General features: G+C 42.5%; 1 protein-coding gene across 3 annotated transcripts in view; it reads left to right on the top strand.

The window, feature by feature from the left end:
* The window catches only part of FBXL17 (F-box and leucine rich repeat protein 17), a 1,047,892-nt gene that overhangs the window by 726,978 nt on the left and 294,681 nt on the right, over positions 1–26,233 (top strand). For all 3 annotated transcript variants that reach the window (XM_063964092.1, XM_063964089.1, XM_063964090.1), the window contains exon 7: positions 8,554–8,630. In XM_063964092.1, coding sequence (XP_063820162.1) covers positions 8,554–8,630 — 77 coding nt within the window. The remainder of the gene's footprint in view (positions 1–8,553; positions 8,631–26,233) is intronic.

Genomic DNA, 26,233 nt, shown 5'->3' with positions numbered 1-26,233 from the left:
CGTCACTCATTGCTCCATGTCCGCGGGTGGCAGGGCTTGGGAGTCCAGCTGCCTTCTCTTTTCGTCAGACAGGAGCAGAAGCAGCTCCGCAGCTGGGGCCAATCCCTCCCCCACCATTGTAACCTGTGCTCTCCCCAGGTGCCGCTGCCCGCCAGCATTGACACAGCTACTGCAATCGGCTGTACGGGGGTGCTGCTGCCGCACCACTCTGTGGGCAGGGTTAGCTCGATGCTGCTCAAACTGGCACCATCCCTTCACTGACCGGCGATACACTTTGTTGTCCATCGAGCGTGAGCATTGCGGTGCATATGCATGCGCAGTTACTACCTGATCGCCCACTGTGCGAAAACGCACAGCAGCGATCAGGTCTGAATCACCCCCTTAGAACATCATTCTATGGAATGTTTTTCTTTTTTTCTTTATTTATAACCACAAGAGATGCTATTCATTATCTCTTGCCCACTCTCATTTGGATTCTGCTCCATGGTTGTTCTGGGTTCATATCATAACTATTCATGTACATTTTAAGCATTTGGTAGTAGTCTTTTTGTTTGACAATAAAGGGCTCACTGTCTCATTTCCTAATTCATTGTACCTGTTTTTCAGCCCTGCCATTCTGCATAAAGAGCTGTCCCACATAGCACATATTACCCATTACCATATTGCCATTCCTCAAAGCCATGGGAAGACGCTTTGAAGCTGCACCTTCAGTGTTAGTCATAACCTGGGCACATTGATGTTCCACTAGGACAACACACAAATTCTAAATTCATGCTGTTCATGAACTTTGCTATGAGCAGGAGTCGTTTAAAAGTATGTTAATGTGATGTCTAGTAGCGAGAAAGTAGAGCTGAGGACCTAAGGTCTCGTCCTTCAAAAGCCTCCACTTTCCTTGGCTTCTTTTTGACGTCTATAACATTTCATTCTGATGGCAGAGAGAAACGATACCAGGAGGAAACTGTATCAATCAATCAAGCTGTTTTACAGAATGTTATGAAAAGGTTTTGGTAATTTGACAGCAGCAGGATGAGTGTACAGTTAAAGTAGGTTTAAAAAATTAACTTTGAGAAACTCTTCTGCTCCAGAACAACTGATGTATAAATATAGCACATACTTTTTAACTTTACAAAGCCCAAAAAGTGGAGCTTTATTTTTTTAATTAAATTGCTCCTCTTTTTTTTTTTTTTTTTTTCTTCCAATCTATATGTGATGAACATTACTATTGGAGGAATGAAAAATACATATTTGAATATATAATTACACATGTTTTAACCATCTGTTTATTTTTTAGTGCTTTTCCATAGTACATATACTGTATATTTATTATCATGCTTACAGTTGTGCTGCCGCTGGTTGGTGAAACGATTTAAGTAGGATTTTACAGCAGTTGGTATAATGATGTCTATGTTCCGGGGTCTAAATATAGCTTGTAGACATATTGTTTGTCCAAAATAAGTGAAGGGCAACACTACAGACCCACAATTGGAATATAAAATAAATAAATAGCTCAAATGATCTTTTTATTAATGCAACAAGAAGATCAGGTACACATCATATAAAAAGCAAACATTTTGGGTTAAAACAATGGCCCCTTAAGGTGCATACACACAGAGAGATTTTAACTATGAGAGATTTTGACTGAGGGTTTTCCCTGGCAGTAGGAGATTTTGACAAACTTTTCCAGCAATTTTGACTAAGTGTGCAAGCGATTTTGGCTATGGGCGATTTTGGCTAACTCATTTAAGCAAGGGGATGCTTTTTCTTTTCCAGCGACCTAGCCAAAGTTGACTTGCACAGTCTATTTTTAGCAGCGATAGCGACCTGGCGGGGATGCGCATCGCTATCTCTGGCTGTGTACACACAGAGCGATATGCACCAACTTTCTGAGCGATTTTGACTATATAGTCAAAATCGTTCACCTATATCGCTCTGTGTGTATGGACCTTTACATACTGCCATATTATGTACTGTACAAGAGCATTAAGGAAACTCAAGTAAGAGTCATAACTACACCATACCTTCTTTGGAATTACATTTTGATTGTCATCAAGCCATACTGTATATATCCTGGTTAGGAATAAGATTAGCAGTAGTACTATGTAAAAGGTTTTATTTTATAATACTATTATTATTATTGTTACTACTATTATTATTAATAATAAAGTTATTTCATAAATTTGTAGGATTACTGTAAAGTGTAAACTCCTCTTTTAAACAGTACATTCAGATCATCATATTCTTTAAATGATTGCTTTTTTTTTTTTCCCCTCTGTCTGGATTACAATTCTTACACACAACTAATTTTCTCTGATATTTGACATAGGAGCATTACTGTATTACATTTGTACAATATTATTTTTTGTAGGATCGGCTATGGTTAGGTTAACGTTTTTTGCAATTATCCCATTTATAATAAGCATTACCTGTACTGAGTACAGTATGTTTTAAAACTCAGTCATATTCTGTGATACAGTACAGGTATATAATTCTTTTTTATGACTTAAGATCCGTATTTTCAATTCCCACACTGATATTGTAGTACAGGTTGAGTATCCCTTATCCAAAATGCTTGGGACCAGAATTATTTTGTATATTGGATTTTCCCGTATTTTGGAATAATTGCATACCGTAATGAGATATATTGGCGATGGGACCTAAGTCTAAGCACAGAATGCATTTATGTTTTATATACACCTTATACACCCAGCCTGAAGGTAATTTTAGCCAATATTTTTAATAAATTTGTACATTAAACAAACTGTGTACATTCACACAATTCATTTATGTTTCATATACACCTTATACATACAGCCTGAAGGTCATTTAATACAATATTTTTAATAACTTTGTGTATTAACAAAAGTTTGTGTACATTGAGCTATCAGAAAACAAAGGTTTCACTATCTCACTCTCACTCAAAAAAATCCGTATTTCGGAATATTTAGATATGGGATACTCAACCTGTAGAAGTTATAATTAGATTAATAAAGCCCTTAATTTGCCCTGCACAAAAATATTGATTTATTCAGTACTAGTAAAGAGTCACTCAACTTAGTTGGCCCCAACGGGATGCAGTTAATTTGCCGTCTGTCAAAGTCCCAGTGGTCAGGATACTTACGCTGGAATCCCTTCAGCCGACAATGCTGACAGCCAGAATCCCAAGACACAGGGGCTATTCCCACGACACCCATAGAGTGGGAAGATAATTTGTAACGAATGCAGCGAGCCACCGAGCCAGCAAGGGAACTCTTTGCACTCGCCCTGATGCCGACATTCCGGCGGATGGGATGCCGCTCTCTGGATATTGACAGCTGGCATCCCGACCGCCGAGAATACGTATGTATTCCGCACCAACCTAGTCCTGCCCCTATTCTGCTACTCTGTCTCCCCTCGCTTGGTGTTTCAAGGCCTTCCATACTTTTTCTGTTGACTATAGCAGTAGGAGACTATGGTATGCGTGCACCAGCTGCTACTGTGCATGCTTGTTGGAGACAAGAGAGACATTAGAGAATTATTATATAGATTTACACCCCTGGAAAGTGTACATGATCTTCTCCACTTACCCATATTTGCCTTATTTTGAAAAAAAAAAAAAACATAGCAGGAAGGGGCAGGGATAGTTAAGAGGTTTAGTCCATTTAGGACGTTTGGTAATTTAGAGCAAAAAATTCTGCAAAGAGCAGGTCAACTGATTGGTGGGCTCTACTATTTTCTAACATCTTAAATGTCTTTAACTCTGTCCCCTCCTCCAGGTTCATACAATTCATCACTCATCCTTGGGCACACAGCCTCTCATGTTGCCACCATTTTGATGGAGAGCAGTGGCCATTTTCTTGTAGCATATTCTCATTCTTTCCCTCCCAATGTTTTCCTCCATGGTACAGTAGGTGGAGAATTATGACATTGTCACTATGCTGAGCACACCTAGCCTGACCTCGGGGAGATTGCTAGAATCTTCATGGAGTCATGGAGATCACATTTATTTCAGGGCATTTCCATGACATTAATGGTAGTCAGCAAGTAAGTATAACCCTACAATTAGGGATTCAGATTAGGATAGGCAGAAGTGTTGTAATAAAGAAATGTTACATATTTACATTACAGTTTTATTTAGCTAAATGACACGATAAAACTACTTTTACATAGTGTGTTGATGTGGCTTACTGTACATATAACCATGTCACACAACCGTGGTAATAAATTGGAATTTTGGATCGTGCAGTGTTGTTCTGCATATTCTCCCCAGTTTAGAGGGTGCAGAGTTGCACCATTTCCCCTCAAGTTTTTACCTTTTTTGTTTGTTTGTTTTTAATAGTTATATATTTACATTTTTAAAGAATTAAGCCAAGAGTGTTCAAAGTTTTGAATATCTACTTTATTTTCTTCTACTGTAAGTGCCAACAGTAATTCTAAAGCCCAGTTTCATATCCCTTTACTAAGTAACATTAACTGAACTAATCATTAACCTGCTTGCCCTCCGATGGCACTCTCCGTAAGACGGCATACTGGTTTTGCAGACATCAGGGACAGTATTGTGGGACTCGGAATTGTTGCACAGCTGTCTAGAATGTTGGAAGACATACCAGAATTAGGGAAAGTCCTTCCCTACGGAACCTTTAATCTAAACAGGGAAGGAACATTAGTCACAGGAGGAGTTGGTGCGTTCTGTGAACATCAGAATCAGGACAGCAACAACCTGAGGAAATGAGAGCAGCCTCATAAAATTTACTGAGTGGGAAGGATACTGAGACATGAATCTCTCTTTCCAGTGCACTTGTCTTGCAGGTAGCAGGGCATAAAGTCCATTTAATATGTTTATCTTTGTCAATTGTTAAAATGACTGAATTCTGTGCTTTCTGCTCTGGAGTTTTTGGAGGGTTTATAATGAAAGTGTACAATGCAATTTGGTTATTTTATGAAGAACTGAAGCAGTTTTTTGCATGAACCTTGGTTTTGCGTATATGGACTTATGCAGTAATGTTGTCTCTGAAATTACACAAAACTGCACAATAAAAAGAAACACAAAAAGGCCGCAGATAGCTGAACACTTCTGTACATTTATTAGTGTATGTTACAGCTGTATAGTTTGCTCTATATGCACCTTTCTACATTTCTGCATGTGTCATCTTCTCTTGCAGCTATGATAATTCATGATTATAAAAGGAATGGGCCTTGCACAATGGTAAATAAATTTACCCTCAATGGATGTCCGCCAATGGTGTAGATTGGCCTTAGTATGCACATGTGCAATTGGAGGTTATCGCCCTATCAGTTCTCTCCATTGGTTACAAAACTATTGACCATCAGTGGTTAACTTGTCAATGGCCATCCGCAGATTATAATGAGAGTGAACTGTCTGTGTATGAGGAGCTCTCCGTACTTCTATGAAACATAATGCATTTGTTCATGTTGTCAGTTTGCAGTGGATGGGCTGTGACTCATCACAAAAGCTTAGTGTCTCCGGAACTTCTGCCATCAGCAAAATTCAAGATAAGCAATTCCGAAGGCATTTATACAAAGCCACTTAAGCCATTATCTCCCCGATATCATGTAATTTTCACCTGGTTCCAAAAGTTCTGAATTATTTTGCACATCCAGATAAATGGATAAGTCACTGCGTGCCCATAAAACATGCTGTTATGTTGTAGAGTTTCAGAAGAAAACCAAGTGGGAAGTAAATGCCACTCCCCCCCTTATGTTGCCTCATATACCAGGACTAATGACACAATCCTCATGAACAAATCCCAGTTGTAGTCAGAGGGTACCAGGGTAGGGAATGAGAAGGGTAACAATCTGAGAGTGAGGAGAATGAGAAGTAAGTTATGATTTCCTGCTGGTCTGGCCCAGCCCGGCGATAGGGGAATCCAAAGCATACCCATGTATCGGGCACTGAGGTTCAAAGGGGCCCCGGCATCTAATAATGATTTTTAAATTTACCTTTCCAGCATCCACATTTTAATTATGCTGGCAAAAGAAAACAGATTAACAAGCCGCATAGGCCACCCCTGGTTAACTCCAGCACTTGGTCTAGTCCTGGTGCTCATAACATGAATGATATTGCACCATCATTACACACATTGCTGCGCTGGTCCTTCCCACTACCATCCCGGTTCATCCCTTCTGCCACAACCCGGGAGACCAAAAGGAGGAGCAACAACAATCTTGCAGGAAGAACCGCTGCCCACACGTCACCAGGGCACAGAAACTATTTCAGGCAGCAGCCTCACCACTGTCTGACTCCTTCCTCCTTAAAAGTCATTTAAATTGTAATGGCAAAAAAAGGCAGAAAGAAGAATGAAAAAAAAAAATTGTTTAAAAAAAAAAAAAAACCCTTGATTAAGTCTATCTGAGAAATGCATTGGTCTTCCCAGACTGCACCTCTCTAAAAAAAAAAAAAAAATAAGCATGTTCCTTTTTTAAAAAACAGTGTTTCTCTTTTTCTTTTCTTTTTTTTTCTTCTTTTCATCTTTTTTGCTATTACAATTTAATTGACTTTTAATTAAAAGTGTCACCTTTTATTGATTGTCTAGGATTATCCATTCTAAGGGGGTAATTCAGAGTTGATCGCAGCAGCAAATTTTTTAGCAATTGGGCAAAGCCATGTGCACTGCAGGTGGGGCAGATATAACATGTGCAGAGAGAATTAGATTTGAGTGGGTTATTTTGTTTCCGTGCAGGGTAAATACTGGCTGCTATATTTTTACACTGCAATTTAGATTTCAGTTTGAACACACCCTACCCAAATCTAACTCTCTCTGCACCTGTTATATCTGCCCCCCCCCCCTGCAGTGCACATGGTTTTGCCCAGCTGCTAACAAATTTGCTGCTGCGATCAACTCTGAATTACCTCCTTAGTGCAATTAATTTTTTCTGTGCAATTTCATGTAATATACTTTTATTTGCTATATCTGTCTAAATAAATTCATGTTATACTTTTTATTTAATATGTCAGTCATAATTTTATAGAAATCGAGACAATTAAGGTTGCTTTAATACCCTAATCCCTTGTTTCATACCTTTTAAAATAAGGTGCATCACCACCGGCTGGACCTTTTAGGGTTGAACTGACACCCAGTTATCTGTATATGTATTGCTTAAGCAAGCTACATCCCCACTGGGAGTGTCCTACATGATGGCACCTTGCATAATTGTGTGATAAAGACAATTGTACTGTGGCGCTGTTTACAACCCCCATACTATCTATCTATCTATCCATCCATCTATCTATCTATCTATCTATCTATCTATCTATCTATCTATCTATCTATCTATCTATCTATCTATCTATCTATCTATCTATCTATCCATCTATCCATCTATCCATCTATCCATCTACGAACTCAATCTTCCCAGGTAATGAAAATAAAGAATATACCAGCACTCACTTTTAGAGATGAAAGAATAATTATTTTTCTTCCTAAAGATTCCTTTGCATATAGACCGACAGTGCAGAGTGGTTTTCTTCAGAGCCCCTGGATATATATATATATATATATATATAGATCCAAAAACAAGCCGCGGCACTCGGAGTTTTGAAAAGTGAAAACTTTTTATTTCAAAATGGCAACATACAAGCTCCAACGTTTCAGGGCTCAGCCGCCCCTTTGTCAAGGAGCATTGACAAAGGGGCGGCTGAGCCCCGAAACGTTGGAGCTTGTATGTTGCCATTTTGAAATATAAAGTTTTCACTTTTCAAAACTCCGAGTGCCGCTGCTTGTTTTTGGATCCGTGGTACTACTGGAATTGAGGGCACCGGAGTATACTATTGACGTAATGGGAGTGCCGGTCTAAGGACTTTGATTTTATATATATATATATATATATATATATATATATATAATACAGTACACACACATTTATAGACCACTTGCAAGAAAATGGATCTGGACACAAATCCTCTTTATACCACATTCATGTACTTTACTCATTGCTATTTAGTTGCAATACCCTTTATTAAATAACACATTTCAATATACTGCCATACCCAGGATTCTAACCTATAACCTGTAGAATTCTAATCAAACACCTACTCATAAAAAATCTCAAATTGAGTTCATGAATGTTGTATAGTTGTTAGTGACAGAAGGGGTCAGGGTAGGAGACAGGGGCGGTCAGGAGATGCTGGACTTCAAAAAGGGGGGAAGCTGCAAGTAAAAGTAATTAAAACAAATCATTGACAAGTGCCGCCAACAGCGCCCCCTACCCTGCAGCATTATGTGCGGTTCCCCTTTCGCACACACCTAGTTATGGCCCTGCAGCCGGTGCCCCTATCCATTCAGCCGCATTACTCCCCAAAATCAAGACATTTTTTTCTTTTTTAAATAAACAATAGGCCACTTAATAAGTGTTTAGTAGCATATAACATTGTCGGACCCATACTACATGTGCGTTGCACTATTGGCTAATGTAATGATTTGCTTTATCTGTATATTTCTCTGCATTTCCCTGACTGTGTACATGTCCAGGCACAAAATCAATCAGTAGTAATGAAAGAAATTGCTCAGTACAAACTCAGCCATAACAATCTCTTTTTCTCTAATGTCTTCTGTGCAGATGTGTTGAAGTCATCGCAAAGGAAGGCCGAAGCCTGAAAGAGCTGTACTTAGTAACTTGCAAGATCACAGATCACGGTATTTATTTCTTTACACTGATCTACAGCTGCATCCACTTAGCCACATTTATTTATGAGCTGATTTAAGAACATGTTCAACATACTGTGAAATATGTGTAGTAGGCAATAAATGCAGAATTTACTGTACATCGCACCTTCCATGTGCACATAATTTGTACAAGCTGACATGTCTCAAGCAATTAGGAAATTAGTTTGTTTAGTAATTGTTGACCTGTACACAGTACCTGCAATACTGATAGTGCTTACAAGTAATTAGGTTTCTCCTTATTGGGAATTTATTGGATAGCTAGTTCACATTTATTTGTGTACATTAACAATGTAGCATGATATGTCTTTTCATGCTGTTGTTACTGTTAATGTAGACACCAATAACTACTTTATTTCATATGATTTATACTGCCACTGTAACTGTAATGTTAACACATTACAGTTACAGCATGATCATAAGGTCACACAAATAATTTTGGAGTGTTGATGCTTGTTTTTAATAAGAATTTTCATATTTGTGTCCACACATTCTGCTTATATGTACTCGCCATTATTATTATTATTATTATTATTTTAATCATCAGAAGCTGCTGGTGCATCCTATTCACATATCCATGCATATAAGATGCATTTATGGCAAAAAAAGACGCCCAAAGTTACCAGAGCTGCCCAGGAACTGACTGCTCACTCATGACAGGCATTTCACGGTGCATGCACAATGCTAACATGCCTTACAAATGAACATGCCTTATTTGCCTTCTGGGTTCCCTTCCCCCAACCAAAGCCAGCATTCGCCAATCATTTACATACAGTAGTTTACCGTCTGTCTTGTGTTTGTCATTTACTAAGCACTATACCTAGTCTGTGAAATCTCACGGAGGGTGGGATTAGGCATGGGGGAGGCTGCCCATTAAAGTAATGGAGAGGCCCAGGAAGAAGTACAGTAAACTCATAAAGATAAGACTCTTGTAATTTTAAAAGCCACACTTGTATTATATATCTGTGTAAAAAGTAGCATCCACGCTTTTTTCTGATTTTGACTGTATACAGTCTGTATACTAAGTACGACAGAATTTATTTTGGGAAAATAACAAAAGCTGTGCATGCTACTTTTTACACAGAGATACAATACAAGTATGTCCTTTGCCGAAATCGAACCCTAGCCTACAGGCATGGTAACCATCGGCGATACCACTATGCTAAGAGAGCCATAGAGACAGGTAGCTGACACCTGCAGTGACATCATGATGACATTCATAGTAATTTTTATTTTATAGTGCTGTGTGTCCCAACTCTATTGTTGATTGTAATGATTGTTTTTTATTTTAGAGAGCTTTGTGGAACTCTGAACTCTACTTTTCTTTGTGTGTGTTTGAGATGCTGAGCAAATCTTTTTCTGTGTTTACATTTCTAGTTAATGTAGGGATCATCACCAAGAGAGTGTTCAGTTGTAAGGCATGTTGTCACTGGGTGCCTGCCATTCCAGTCATTTCATACTCCGCTCTGCAGTATTGTTTTAAAAAAAGAACTACTGTATTTACAAGCGCTTGTCAGAGCTTGATACATTGTACAGTATTCTGTATTGACATATCGTTCCACTGCTATTCAGCACTGTACTGTAGTTTTCATTAGTGTAACAATTGCCATCCAGCGGTGATATTGTGTATTCCATTCTGTGGATCCTCTTGTGCCTTATCACGCATTAATTCTCCAACCTGCACTATTTGTGTAGCGCAGCAGCAGCGATGAACGTGGCTACATACCATTATAACCATCAATGTAGTTACTGGCATCCAAGTCTAATTTGTACAAGTCAATAAATCAAATTGAAGTTATAAAAATATGATATCCAAGTGAGACACAAACTTATGCTGCCTTGTACTTTCAAGTGGATACAAAGCACACCAGAATATGTTGATTTCATGTTCTTATGCTTGTTACATAATAAATAAGTGTTACTCAAATAGAAACATCCGTAATGGAGATCAGAGTTGGTTCTACTAATCATGAATGTAATTTTTGTTTATAAATTATATAATGTGTATATATATTTTTTTAGTTATGTAGTCAGGATGTCCACATTTCACAATTGCTGACTCAGAAATAATTTTCAAAAGGTTGACATGAATGCCGACACATGAACATAGGGTAATCTGCAATGAAGATTAAGGTTGGACTAGAATAGGCATTTTTACTGTCAACATTCATTGTGTATATCAACCCTTTCAACATGTCAACATTATGTCTGCATCAACATTGTGAATTTGGACATGCACATTTCAACAGTTTGAACAAGTCAACGTTCAGAACATGTTGACATAATGCTGACATTTCATATCACATCCATTTATTATATACTTTACAAAGTATATAAGACTGCATTAATAAGCTTGCAAAATAAAATGCCTTTAAAGGATGTAATAAATATGAAATCTAATATTTTGTTTCCTACTACAGTGTGTCTTATAATTTACTATGCATATTTTAGACATAAACTTACTCAACTCAGTCTTAATTCAAACTATGCAGCGTATCCATCCAACACAACCAGACTGTATGCTGTGTTGTGCGGTGCCGTCATGCACCAGTCAGTTGTATCCTGTTTATTTTTGGATGAAATACTTGAACAAATATGTCCTCATAAGATCCTGGATTTCATTGACAGGAGCTGGTCCCTGTTTAACGGGCAAAAGCCATAAGAAATGGTTTTCAGCTTTTAAATTGCTCCTGCACGACACCCAATACTGACATAAGCTATCATGAAACTTTAATGATATCATCATTGGGATTTTCACAAAGGAGGATTTGTCCCTCAGTAAGACTTATACCTGTTATAACTTGTTAGGGCTATATAAACATACTTTAACTTTAGCATAGATGTCATTTGTTACTGACATTTTAATTGTGCTATCTACTATTGTTAACACTTATAAGCTGCTTACTGCTATTTTGATATTCAGAACCCTCCCACCTATTGATTCAAGTATGCATTTTTATCTATTGATTTTTAAATACAGATGATATTTATTTGTTTTGTCAAATTACTGTATGTTTGCCTTCTAATTCTGCCTCACTTTTCCTTTATATGACACCCTGGGATGAGATGTAGACAAATAAATTCAAATAGACAAATTATTATTATTATTATGATTATTATTATTATTATTGTTGTTTTTGTGTCAGTATATTGCATTGATTTCTCATACGTCCTAGATGATGCTGGGGTCCACTTCAGTACCATGGGGTATAGACTGTTCCGCAGGAGCCATGGGCACTTGAAGACTTTTCAAGGGTGTGAACTGGCTCCTCCCTCTATGCCCCTCCTCCAGACCTCAGTTTAGAAAATGTGCCCAGGCCGACTGGATGCACTCTAGGGGAGCTCTACTGAGTTTCTCTGAAAAGACTTATGTTAGGTTTTTTATTTTCAGGGAGAACTGCTGGCAACAGTCTCCTTGCTTCGTGGGACTTAGGGGGCAGAAGTAGGAACCAACTTTCTGAATAGTTTCATGGCTCTGCTTCTGGCTGACAGGACCCCATTAGCTCCTGAAGGGAACTGAACGCTAGCTGCGACTATGTGCTCACTCCCACAGCCCGCCATCACCCCCCTTACAGAGCCAGAAGTCAGAAGACAGGTGAGTGTAAGAAGAAATCTTCAGACACCGTGATGGCTAAAAGGCACCGCGCAGCGGGCGGGAACGCTGCGCGCCATGCTACCCACACATACACAGGCACTGCAGGGCGTGGGGGGGCGCCCTGGGCAGCATGAAACCTAGTAAAACTGGCAAATAAAGGGGCATAAGATGCTGAGGCACAGTCCTACCCCCGCCAGTATAAAAAATTACCTCATAAATGCTGAGGAGAAACACACCATTGCGGGGGCGGTGCTTCCTCCTCAGTCAGCCAGCACACTGCTCAGCGCCATTTTCTTCCAGCAAAATGCAGGGGAAGAAACGCTGATCCTCCTCTCAGTTTCTGTTTAGTATCAGAGTACAAAGAGGGGGGGAAAGTGTATATTGTGATATTATGGCTATATATATATATATATATATATATAGAGAGAGAGAGCGGAGAGTCTCTGTGTACAAAGTACACGACACATGGATTTTTTATTTAAGCGCTGGGTTGTGGACTGGCAATTCATTTCTGTGTCCCTCTGACAGATTTTACTGTGGGTCTGTCCCCTATAAGCCCGGAGTGTCTGTGGTGTAATTGTGCACGTGTGTGACATGTCTGAGGCAGGGAGCTCTTCCTCTGTGGGAGCCATGTTAGGGACACAGAGTTGTAATAGGACACCAAGAGCCTGGCTGGGTGAAAGGTTACGTGATAGTGTGAATCATATCAGTAAGAGGTTGGACTGAATCTCATGCAGAAAACTGAAAATAATCTGTTGAAGATGTGATTTTTAATAGTTCTGCCTTTCATCCACAGGGACCCCTCTGGGTCACATACAAATTTGCACAATTAGTACACACTGATACCGACATGGACTCTGATTCCTGTGTCGACACTAGTGATTCCAGGGGAATAGGTCCTAAGTTAGCGAAAAGAATTTAAAACATGTTTTAGCTATAAAGGAGGTGTTAGAAGTTACGAAGCCCCCTCTTTTACCACAGGAGAGGGTTTACTTTAGTAAAGAAGTAATGTAATTTTCCCTCCACCTCATGAGTTGAACAGTCTTGGAGGGAGTCTGAGAAATTTCAGATTCCTAAAAGGAGTTCAGGCAGCTTACCTTTTTCCAAAAGGTGGGAGTCACCCCACATTTTAAACAGGGCCCTGTCGTCATAAAAGGAAAAATGTGTTTCTCCCTGCGCCTGGAATGGCTTCACTTAAGGAGCCGGCAGACTGCAAGTTCGTGAGGTGATCTATTGATGTGGCCAGTGGGTCACTACTCAGCCCTACCATTGTCTGTGAGTGGGTGAGTAGTGCTATTGAAAGGTGGTCAGAAAACTTGTCATTAGACATTGACACAATAGATGGAGACGAGATTCTCCTAACGTTAGGTCATATCATAGACTCTGCTGCGTACGTACTAGAAACCATGTAAGATATTGGTCTCTTGGGATCAAGAAACGCTACCATGGCAATCTCAACGCGGAAGGCATTGTGGATTAGCCAATGGAATGCTGACGCAGACTCCAAAAGGAATATGGAGGCTCTCCCGTATAAAGGTGAGGCCTTATTTGGAGATGGGCTGGATGCTTTAGTTCTGCGGCTAACGCAGGTAGAGTTGACATTCTTACCTAATGCTCCTGTACCGGCGTAAAAGACACATCACTCTCAGATGCAGTCTTTTGGACCCCTAAAAAAAAAAAAAAAAAAAAGGTAAAGGCCCCCCTTTTTTTGTGGGTAAAGGTAGGGGAAAAGGAAATAAAGTCCACAGTGTCTCACAGGAGCAGAAATCAACCTCTGCTTATGCCAAATCTTCAGCATGACACTGGGGCTCCCTTGCGGGAGTCCGCACAGGTGGGGGCACGTCTGAAACTCTTCAGTCAGTTCTGGGTTCAATCTGGCCTTGACACGTGGGCCGTACAAAGAGAGTCCCATGGGTATAAACTGGAGTTTAATGACATTTCCCCAGGCCATATTTTCGAATCGACCTTACCAGCTTCTGTCCCGGATAGGGAAGTGGTAGCAGCAGCAATACAGTGATTGTGTCAGGATCAAGTCATTGTCCTGGTTCCCTTGTCTCAACAAGAAGAAAGGTTTTTATTCAAGCCTATTTGTAGTTCCGAAGCTGGACGGCTCGGTCAGACCATTTCTAAACCTGAAAAATCTGAATCTCTACCTGCAAAGGGTCAAGTTTAAGATGGAATCTCTGAGGGCAGTGATTTACAGTCTGGAGGAGGGGGAATACATGGTGTCAGGGGACATAAAAGATGCCTACTAACATGTTCCCATTTATCCCCCGTATCAAGCTTATCTGAGATTCGCAGTACATGATTGTCATTACCAGTTTCAGACGTTGCCGTTCGGACTCTCCACGGCACCAAGGGTATTCACCAAAGTAATGGCTTAGACGATGGTCCTCCGACTGCAAGGAGTCAATATAATTCCTTATCTGGACGATCTTCTGATAAAAGCGCCGTCTAGGGAAAAGTTGATGCAGAACATTGCACTCTCCCTGACAATACGCCAACGTCACGGTTGGATCATAAATGTTCCAAAGTCACAATTGGAACCGACGACATGATTGTCCTTTCTCGGGATGATACTGGACACAGAAGTACAGAGGGTATTTCTTCCAGTAGAAAAGGCTCTGGAAATCCAGAGAATGGTCAAACAAATTCTGAAACCAACAAGAGTGTCGATTCATCAATGTATTCGGTTGTTGGGAAGGATGGTAGCGGCCTACGAGGCCATACAGTTTGGCCGATTCCATGCCAAAATATTCCAGGGGGACCTATTGGACAAGTGGTCCGGATCCCATCTACACATGCATCAGAGGATAATCCTGTCATCCAAAGCCAGAATTTAGCTCCTGTGGTTGCTACACAGTTCTCACCTCCTAGAGGGATGCAGGTTCGGGATTCAAGACTGGATCCTGGTGACCACGGATGCAAGTCTCCGAGGCTGGGGAGCAGTCACACAGGGGGAGAGCTTCCAAGGAAGATGGTCAAGTCAAGAAACTTGTCTTCACATAAACGTTCTGGAGTTGAGAGCCATCTACAACGGCCTTCTACAAGTGGTACATCTTCTTCTTCAAGATCAAACCGTACAGATCCAGTCAGACAATGTTACAGCAGTCGCGTACATAAACCGTCAGGGCGGAACGAAAAGCAGAGCAGCAAGGGCAGAGGTGACAAAGTTCCTCCGCTGGGCAGAAAGACATGCAAGAGCTCTGTCGGCAATTTTCACTCTGGGAGTGGACAACTGGGAAGCAGCCTTCCTCAGCAGACACGATCTCCATCCAGGAGATTGGGGCCTCCACCAAGAAGTCTTCGCAGAGGTGACAGGTCTTTGGGGAGTTTCTCAAGTAGACATAATAGCATCTCGTCTCAACAAGAAGCTTCAGAGATATTGTTCCAGGTCGAGAGACCCTCAAGCAATAGCAGTGGATGCACTAGTGACCCAGTGGGTGTTCCGGTCGGTATATGTCTTTACTCCACTTGCACTGATACCAAAAGTTCTCAAAATCATAAGAAGAACAGGAGTTTGAGCGACCCTCATGGTCCCAGACTGGCCAAGGTGGGCTTGGTATCCCGATCTTCAAGAAGTTGATCATAGAAGATCCTCGGCCTCTTCCTCATCGCGAGGACCTGCTACAGCAGGGGCCGTGCGTGTATCACGGCTTACCGTGGCTACGTTTGACGGCATGGCTGTTAAGCGCCGGATCCTACTTTCAGAAACAATTGGCCTCCCTTCCAGAAGTTCAGACTTTCGTGAAAGGGGTGCTACACATCCAACCTCCATTTGTGCCTCCTGTGGCACCAGGGGATCTTAACGTGGTGTTATGATTCCTTCAATCGGATTGGTTTGAACCTCTCCAGGAGATGGAGTTGAAATTTGTCACTTGGAAAGTGGTCATGCTGTTGGCCTTGGCATCCACAAGAAGGGTGTCTGAGTTAGGGGCCTTGTCTCACAAGAGCCCTTACCTGATCTTCCATGAAGATAGGGCTGAGTTACGAACTCGTCAACAATTTCTTCCAAGGGTGGTTTTCTTCTTTCCATATACACCAACCTATTGTGGTGCCAGTGGCTACTGACACCATCGCTGCTTCAGAGTCCCTTCATGTGGTCAGGGCTTTGAGAACCTATGTCGCAAGAATGACTCGGATAAGGAAAACAGAGGCTCTGTTTGTCCTGTATGCTCCCAACAAGATTGGGTGTCCTGCTTCTAAGCAGACTATTGCGCGCTGGATCAGAGGTATGATTCAGCACGCTCATTCTACGGCAGGATTGCCGATACCGAATTCTGTGACTGCCCATTCTACTAGAAAGGTGGACTCGTCCTGGGCGGCTGCCCGGGGGGTCTCGGCATTACAACTTTGCCGAGCAGCTACTTGGTCAGGGGCAAACACGTTTGCTAAGTTTTACAAGTTTGACACCTTGGCCGATGAGGACCTACAGTTTGGGCAATCAGTGCTGCAGGGTCATCCACACTTTCCCGCTCGTACTGGAGCTTTGGTATAACCCCATGGTACTGAAGTGGACCCCAGCATCCTCTAGGACGTATGAGAAAATAGGTAAATCATTTTCTCCTAGACCATAGAGGATGCCGGGCGCCCGACCCAGTGCTTACTTTACCTGCAGTTATTAGTTTGTAGTTCCACAAGTGTTGTGTTACAGTTATTTTCAGCATGTTGCTGCAAAGATTGTTCATGCCCGTTGGCATGTGTTGTGTTGAATGCCATGTTGTGCAGCACGGTTAAGGTGTGAGCTGGTATGAATCTCACCGTTAAATTAAAAGTCATTACTTTCCTCGAAATGTCCATCTCCCTGGGCACAGTTCCTATACTGTGGTCTGGAGGAGGCGCATAGAGGAAGGAGCCAGTTCACACCCTTGAAAAGTCTTAAAGTGCCCATGGCTCCTGCGGAACCGTCTATACACCATGGTACCGAAGTGGTCCCCAGCATCCTCTACGGACTAGGAGAAAATGATTTACCGGTAGGTATTAAAATCCTATTTTTTTCTATAATAAAATGAGACTAGCTATTAACAGACAGACTACCGTCAATAAGCTCCTGCTCACTAGCTTACAATCTAAAGGATAACAGTAATACAGTATAATGCAGGAGTTTAAATATTGCATGCGATACAGTTTATTAGTCCGGCCAGAGTGCAGGGGTAAAAAGAGCTTGTTGGGCTATGTGATACATGCGCAGAGCAGTCTGGGGTGGTAGTTGAGAGGAATAATTTACAGAGGTTACGTGATCATTTTAGGGAATGTCTATCTGGAGATGTAAGTTTTCAGGAAACATTTGAAGGATTGGATGCTAAATGGGATCAGGTAATAAGTGTAGCTGACACATATAGTACCGTATATTGCGCGAAGTAGAGGGGTTGATATGGGAGATATTCTGAGAATACTTAAGAGAAGTATTTTCTTGTCATTTTATAGATGGTTTAAAGCTGGGTACACAGTAGACAACATGTCATCTGATCTGGAGGATCTGACTGACATATCGGGCACATTTTCTAATGTGTACACATTATGTCGCTGATGTGCACTCCCGCACATCATCAGCAACATCCTCCGTCAGCCCTGCATGCAGGGCCGATCTTAGACATCGATAGAGAGGGCCACACTGCCTAATGCAGCATGCCCCGAGCTGTTGATCCATCGCTGCCGGCATAAACAAGTGTTTATGCACTTGCAGATGTTGTGCGCCCTTCACCCCCACCACCAGGTCCTGTTGTCCATGATGTCGCTGGGTGCACACATCATGTAGTGTGTACCCACCATTAGATGTAAATCAAAGTACTTTATATTGGACTTGGTATTATACAGGCAGCCACTGTAAGCACTGATAATGCAGGTCAGCAGTTTGCCTAGTTGTTGTGTTTAAAATAATTGTAGGTGGTGAAAGACTGCTTAGATAAAGACAAGTAAGACAGTCCTTAGTCAGAGATGACACCTAGGCAACAAACTTATTGTCCTGTTGTCAACAGATATAGAGATGTTAGGTGTGTAACTTTTGTTAGCTCGGTTTTAGAAATATTGAGGTGGCGGCATAGGTGTCGGAACGGGCGGGGGATTAAGGGGGTGGCAGCAAATATTTGAGAGGCGCCAATGTATTGGGCCAATTAGGTACAGTGCAGCTGCCTTCTAGGGTTACTACAGGCAGTGTCAGGATGAAGATAATTCCCATTCCACTGCTCTCCCAGAAAGTACCCTAACCCACCCCTTCCCCAACCCTAGCTCTCCCTTATGGGTGCCTAACCCTCCCCGGTGGTGCCCAACCCTCACTTCCCCGCTACCTAATCCTAACCTCCCCTTGTCAGTGCCTAACGCTAACCCCCTTCCCCACCCCCCGGTACCTAATCAACCCATCCCTGTCCCAGCTTCCTAACCCTAGCACCCCTTCTAATCCTAAACCTAACCTCTTCCCCTCCCCCCCCATGGCAGGACGCGAGTGCATCCCGCTAAAAGAACGTCAGGATTTTGATACCAGCATTATGCCACCGTTCGGGATTCTGGCTTAGGTATTTAGACTGCCATGATCCCGCCGGCGGCATTTTAACTACATCCCCTCCACGCAGCCCTTCTCTGTGCGTGTCCAATGCCCTCCTATGCCCTGCACTCAGCTCCAGCCCCTATAGTGTATAGAGAGTTACTGTGGGCTGGTGGCCTTTCCTCTGGGACCAGCCCTGCACCCTTCTGACCTTCCACTTCATATGTTTATTCCCTGAGGGTGCAACATTTAGCAATTTAGAAACGACAAAATTAAATTATATCTAAACCTAAAAATTTGTCTGCCTAGTCACGCCAGGAGCGTACAGAGACGCTCCCATTCTGAGCGTCTCCGTCCGGGTGCGCAATGGAGACACTCTCCCATTCTAGTAAATGGGGCGCGTCTCCGTCATGGGCGCGCGCACCCGGCCGGACAGAGATGCTCTCGGCATTAGGTACACACGGGCGGGCTTGCCCAGGCACTGACAGAGTCACAACTAGCGTGGTTCCATCTGTAACTTATGAAAGAACCAGTCCCAAAAATGTAAAGATAAAAATTGGTGTGATGGTCCATGGTGTTGATGGCTCACAGAAACACCTGGAGAAGTTGAATTTAAAATCTTTATAGCATATGGTTCAAAAGATATGTGTGTGAGTGATGGAAAATTTGGTAGAACTGTGATTGTGCAATGTGTGTAAAGGAATAATAATAATAATTTTATTTATATAGCGCTCTTTCTCCAATAGGACTCAAGGCGCTTAACAAATACATAGCATAATATAGTACAGAAAATAATGAAGTACAGAACAGATTTTCATAAAATACAGAAGCATGGAGATACTAAAGGGACAATTACGGGAATGCTTGAGTAAAAAGGAAAGTCTTGAGTCTACTTTTGAAGGATTCTATAGTTGGGGCCTCTCGCACTGTGCGGGGAAGTGAGTTCCATAGAGTCGGAGCCGCATGACTAAAAGCTCGACCCCCAGATGAATTACGGGAGATTCTAGGTACTGCTAAAAGTCCTTCATCTACAGATAGCAGTAATCGAGTGGGGCAGTATGGGGTCAGTAGCTGCTTGAGGTACCTTGGGCCCTGGTCATGTAGTGCTTTGAAACTCAGTAAGCCAATCTTGTAGATGATTCGCCATCTTGCAGGCAGCCAGTGAAGGGAGTAGAGTATTGGTGTTATGTGGCTAGAATGGGGCTGGTTGATTAACAGCCTGGCAGCTGTGTTTTGCACCAACTGTAAGCCGTGCAATTCTTTTGCTGGGAGACCAAGGTAGAGGGCATTACAGTAGTCTAATCGAGATGATACAAATGCGTGGATAACTTTTGGCAGATCATCTGAGGGAATTAAGTGCTTGATTCTGGCTATGTTCCTCAGGTGAAAGAATGAGGATTTGATTGTGGCTGATATCTGATGTTTAAGTGTCAAGCCACCATCCAGGACAATGCCAAGATTCCGCACACGATCAGTGGTTTGTAATTCCGAATCCCCGAATGTAAGTCCAGTTGGTTGGCTATGCTGCAGTCTTGTCCTTTGATGTTGTGGTCCTATCATAAGGACCTCTGTTTTATCCGGGTTCAGTCGCAGCCAACTAGCACTCATCCACTCCTGGAGTTCAGCTAGACAGCCATTTAGGGTTGCTATTGGGTTATCAGTGCCCGGAGCAAAGGACAAGTACAGTTGTGTATCATCTGCATAACAGTGGTAGACTAGCCCATGGCGCCTGATTACTTCCACCCAGCGGGAGCATGTATACTGCAAAAAGCATGGGGGATAGTATAGAACCTTGTGGGACACCACATGGCAATGGCACTGGTGGTGATGAGTATAATCCAGACGATACTCTCTGTGACCTGCTTGTGAGAAATGATTTGAACCAATTTAGGACTGTGCCATCCAGTCCACAAAAATGTATCAGACGCACAATCAGAAGCCCATGGTCCATGGTATCAAATGCTGCAGAGAGATCCAGAAGGATTAATATTGAACAGTCGCCTCTGTCTCTTGCCGTCAGAAGATCATATAACACACACACCAGGGCTGTGTCTTCTCCTGAATCCTGATTGGAATGGATCATAGATATCATGGGTTGTCAGGCAGGTTTCCAGTTGATTTGCAACAACTTTCTCAATAACCTTTCCTAGAAAAGGAAGGTTTGATACCGGTCTATAGTTGGTCATGCAGTCGGGATCTAAATTAGATTTTTTAAGAAGAGGTCTATCAATTGCTTCCTTTAGGGGTCCAGGAAATATGCCTGTCTGCAAAGAGCATTGAACAATTTTTGCAAGGACAGGACCAATTATATCCATACAACCTATTAGAAGCTTGGTTGAGGCAGGGTCCAGATCACAGGTGGTGGGACTCAAAATCTGAGCAATTTCAGCAATGTCCTTTACATCCACTGGGTGAAAGCTGGTCCATGAAGGCAAGTGGCTTATATTGGCAGGTTTTGTAGTTTGACACTCCTTTGATAGCACTGTGGAGATTCCAGCCCGAATGGTGGATATTTTATCTGCAAAGAAGTTTGCAAACTCGTTGCATCTTGCCTGGGAGAGGGTTTCATCAGTCTGCAGGCATGCTGGCTTGCAAAGCATCTCCACTGTGCGGAAAAGTTGAGCTGGCCTATTGTTTGCTGCCGTGATCTCATTTGACAGAAACTGTGATTTCTTACGGGTGATTGTCGATTGATATTCTTCATTATGCTTTATTAGTTTTATTTTGTCATCCACTAGGTTAGTCTTCATCCATCGTCTTTCCAGTCTACACCCCCTTTTCTTGAGCTCACTAACACTGTTGTCGGACCAGGGAGCTCAATGTTGTGGTTTACGAGGTCTTATACGCACAGGGGCGATAATATCAATTGCAGCCATAACATCCCTATTATAATAATGGACTAGGGAACAGGGATCTTCACAGGCACCTAGTATAGCAGAGAGATCCAGATTTGCTGTTAGAGCCTGGGGAGTCATACCCCTCCTTGGACGATACCTGGTCAACTCCACGGGCAGAGATTTTATTTGAGGGGTTGCAACTGAGAACCAAAGGGCTTGGTGGTCTGACCAGATGACTGGGTTTATTTTTAGGTCAGATACTTCTAATCCAATCTGAAAGACAAGATCAAGAGTGTGACCACTGTTATGTGTGGCAGAAGGAATGATCTGTGTGAAGCCCAGACCATTCATTGTGCACAGGAGGTCTTGGCCAAGGCGAGAGAGCTCATCATCCACCCATGCATTGAAATCCCTGAGGATGAGCCATCTTTGATGTTCCAGAACCAGGCCAGCAACAGTGTCTGCAATTTCTTGTAGAAATATCTTTCCATCTCCAGGGGGTCGGTAAATGAGAAGTACTCTGAAACCTAATCCTGTCGAACTCCGGGCAGCAATGCACTCAAATGAGCGAGTAATTTCAATAGGGTGGACCCTAAGTTTAAGGTCTTTTTTGAAGCAGATAGCCACCCCACCACCCCTGCGGTTCAGTCTTGGGTTGTGGATGACAGAGTAGTTTGTTCGGACTGCAGCCTCCAATATAGGTGCTGCATTTTCATCTAGCCAGGTCTCTGTAATACAGGCTAGATCTGCAGATTCAATAAGGTCAGCAATTGTTGCAGTCTTGTTTCTTATAGATCTGGCATTACAAAGGACTGACCTGATTGGGCATATCAGTGTGCCTTCAGTTTTCTTTATGTTAGGTGCAGGAGCTCTGGGTATGGGGGTTACCAAGCGATAATTGACAGTTCTGTTCTTCCAAGCACAGGGCCGTCTTTTGGGTATCACTTCTATTTGATTGTTCTTTGAAGCTGGGGGTGAGCAGGTGGGCAAAAGAGTTAGGTGGTTACCGGGAGAAAAGAAGTTTCCGGCCTGCTCGCTTCCCACGAATGCGCCTGTGTTTTCTTTTTAAAATGCCAAGGGATTGGAGGATAGAAGCCTGTGATGGTGTAATAGGAACTGCGGAACGTGGTGGGCGGAGTGAAAGAATGAAGCTGGAGGAATACGTATACATTGGGTAATCAATGACAGATTACTATAAGTATGAGCTGCATATGATGATGAGAGAGGGAGAGAAAACTGTATATATATATATATATATATATATATCTATGCAGTAACCCCGGCACTCACGTAATCCACAGCGGGATGTGTCTTGCTCCTGTGCCTTCCCCGTCCGGGGGTCTCCCTCCGGTATATACAACAAAGGAAAAAAGAGGCGGCACTCGGAGTCTGTGTAATCAAAGTGTATTCACAAAAAGTGAATATATATATATTTTTTTTTTTCCCAATTCGATATGTGATCCAAAATTATAATGGGTACATGAACAGAGTTATTGCTATAACCTATTGCTGCTCCAATAATCCAATGTGTATATTTGAAACAAGTGATAAATAAAATAACTTTACTTTTCTGGTGCTGTTTTAGTAAATTAATCCGGGACAGAGCAGGCTTGTGGAAGATGTTAGAATCCAATTCCTACTGTGTAGGTGTGAAAAGTCTCAGTGTGTGGGGCCTTTGAAGTAGATTTCTTGTAGGGGTAGTGATATCCTTTGTCCTGGGGAATGGCTGGGATCCTGCTATTTGAAATGGTGACCCTTAAGCCGTTCAGAGCCTGAATATACTGATATTAGTTGAAAAATGCAAGAAGTCAGGGTTATTTGTTGCTCAGAGAACAGAGGTGGATGATGACTAAATGAGGGGCTGGATGGAGCCAGATATAGGTTGTAGTCCACAGTACCTTGTCTGGGATGTCCAATGCAGAGTACAGCAGATTCCAAACTGAAGGACTTCTCAGTGGAGAGTTGCAGAGGATTCAATCTAGTGTGTATCTCAGCGCAGGAATGCAATCCGTTGGTTATGATGAGATGTCCGCGTAGAGTAGTAGAAGTTAAAGGTAAGTCCTTGGATATTTATGATGGTTCATAGGTCAGTTGTGGAGAATTTAAGCTGTTTTATGGAGATGATCAGGAGCATGCAAAAGATGAGGCAGCCATTTTGGGCACCTCCCCGCGCCCCCCCCCCCCCCCCGCCTACTTTATCTGTTTCCATGGCTAGAGACGTGGATGAAACGGACACCTCCCTGTGACCAGGTTGTAGGTGGAGCATTGTATGATTGTGTAACACATTTTTATTATTGCCTGAAGATTGGGATTATTTGTGAGGAAGAAGTCATGGATGGATGTTTGGTGTAAAAAAAAAAAGATAAACTATTCATTCAGATATCCCAGGGTTTTCTAGATACAGACAACACATCTGTCAGTCGCCCAGCAACACACATGGGCTTTCCTCCTACTGCACACTTGACATGCAATGCTGTAGCATACTTCGCAAAGCTCCAGGCCTGTTATTTAGGGTGACTAGCGCGGCCATATTGCAGTGGCCTGCACTTAAAAGCACTAGCCAGCCACTTTTCTCTGCATCCCTCCATCCAACAAGCCATTGCCACGCCATGTAGTGGCAGGTACTGTATGCACAACACCTGTTCACCTCTCAAACTATTAGCCAAGAGGGCTAGGCAGGACAGAGACTCTGTTGCCTTAATTGTAACAGTTGGTAGCTATGTTATACAGTAGGTGTGTGCAGACCTTTTTGGTTGCTGAGCTATTTATATAGAACCCAGGCAAGCTTCCGACCACATACTTGCCATATTAAATATACTCAGATCAGCGGACCTGTCATGATGATAATGTGAGCAGGTGGCCAGTCACAGCAAATTACATGGAGCCAGCCAATGGCACTAGGAGCAGGATATGGTCTTTCAGCTCACATGCAGTAATTGTTGTTTGTAAAAAGATGTGCTAAATGTTGTGGGTCTGTCTGCTCTAATATTGCAGTGAAACACTACTTGCAAATTATTTTAAACTGAATTATCGGGTTTCATGCTGCAACATTTTTCTCCATACCAGTGGTGTAAGAAAACATCTTGGCTTTTGGTAAATGTGTGGTTTACAAAGGCAGGTTCTTATGAACACAAGCTTAATAGGATAGCCTCCTGTGGTGTGAGGTACTGTAACTAAGAGACACAACCAAACAGTCTAGTTGACTAGGAAAAGCCAGCCTTCTTGCATAGTGGATAGAGCCACAGGCACTCAATCACTATACAGCATACTGTTCAAAGTACAACTTAAAACACCAAAGCCTGGAGACAGAGAAAGTACAAACCAATCAGCTCCTAACTGTCATTTTGCAGGGTGTGTTTGAAAAATGTCAGGTAGGTACTGATTGGTTGGTAATTTATCTCTTTCCACTTTATCTCTCTCCAAGCTTTGATGAATATATCCCCACAGTGCAAACATTCTCTAAATATATACAGATGTAGTCATGTTCAGCTTACCCGCAATGCGTACACACCTGCAAACATATCGCGGGAGCGACTCAGTGTAACTATTTGTACCCGCGATTGCACAATGTAAAGTCAATGTAAGGTCAATGGGCCATGTGTGCAACTATATGCTTGCAACTGTCGTTGGTGCAAATAGCCATAGCTTGTATGAGCGCGACTATTTCTGTATATAGAAAAAAAAGTCCTCATGCTTTGGTGATGTCACAAGTTCATGGGGAATTTGCAGGTCTACAATCAAGCACACAGACATGCGGGGGGAACGCCCAGCACAGGGCTAGTCCGCCCCGCATGTCAGGCCCTCCCTTCCCCCCTCCCCATTCCCCCCTGCAGATGTAGAAAAGCATCGCACAGCACTTCAGGAGTAGATCCCGGCCAGCGCAGCTTTTGTGTGATGGCCGGGAGCTACTCATCTCTGCCCGGGTCGCAGAGGCTGCATGTGACGTCACGCAACCGCTGCGGCCCGCCCCCCCATGGCCCGGCCACGCTTGCGTTGTATGGACCGCGCCCACAAAACGTCAGCCAAATGCCGCCATGCCGCCCCTTCCCGCCCAGCGACCGCCTATGCCTGTCAATCAGGCAGACGCGATCGCTAGGCAACGACAGCCGCCGGCTGTCAGCCATGCGCCAGTGCATGCGCACTTCTGACCTGATCGCTGTGCTGCCATGAACGGCAGCGTGCGATCACGTCAGAATGACCCCCAATTTCATTTTTCTAGAATGCTACAATTGTGATTGAAGTAAGGTGATAAAACAAATGTGATTGCGTTGGTTTGAAATAGAGATAGAATGAAAGAAATCCCTGGCACTGTGCCTCTCTTACATTCTTTGCTGAAATCACGCTAGCATGGTGAGATGAAACGCACCACAAAACACTGCCTCAGGCCATCTAAGTCCACCAAGACTGGAAACAAAAATACATTTCAATATGTTCCATCTCTCCATGATCTATCAGTTACCTGGATTAATCTCTCCGCTTCATTTTGTCTTCTAGCAGTGTTTTTTTGTATTTTCTTTCTTATAGAATAATTGCATTAGGCAGGGAAAAAAATAACTGGATAGAATGGCAGAATTGAAATAGGCAGCAGATGATGAGTTGTTAACTGCAAGGAAGAAACCCATCTTTTACTAAAGACTGGTAAGAGCCAGCTGCAGAGAGAGTG

The sequence above is a fragment of the Pseudophryne corroboree genome, chromosome 1 (assembly GCF_028390025.1).
Source record: "Pseudophryne corroboree isolate aPseCor3 chromosome 1, aPseCor3.hap2, whole genome shotgun sequence".
Lineage (NCBI taxonomy): Eukaryota > Metazoa > Chordata > Amphibia > Anura > Myobatrachidae > Pseudophryne > Pseudophryne corroboree.
The sequence above is the reverse complement of the archived record's forward strand: the minus strand, read 5'-3'. Positions and strand labels throughout refer to the sequence as shown.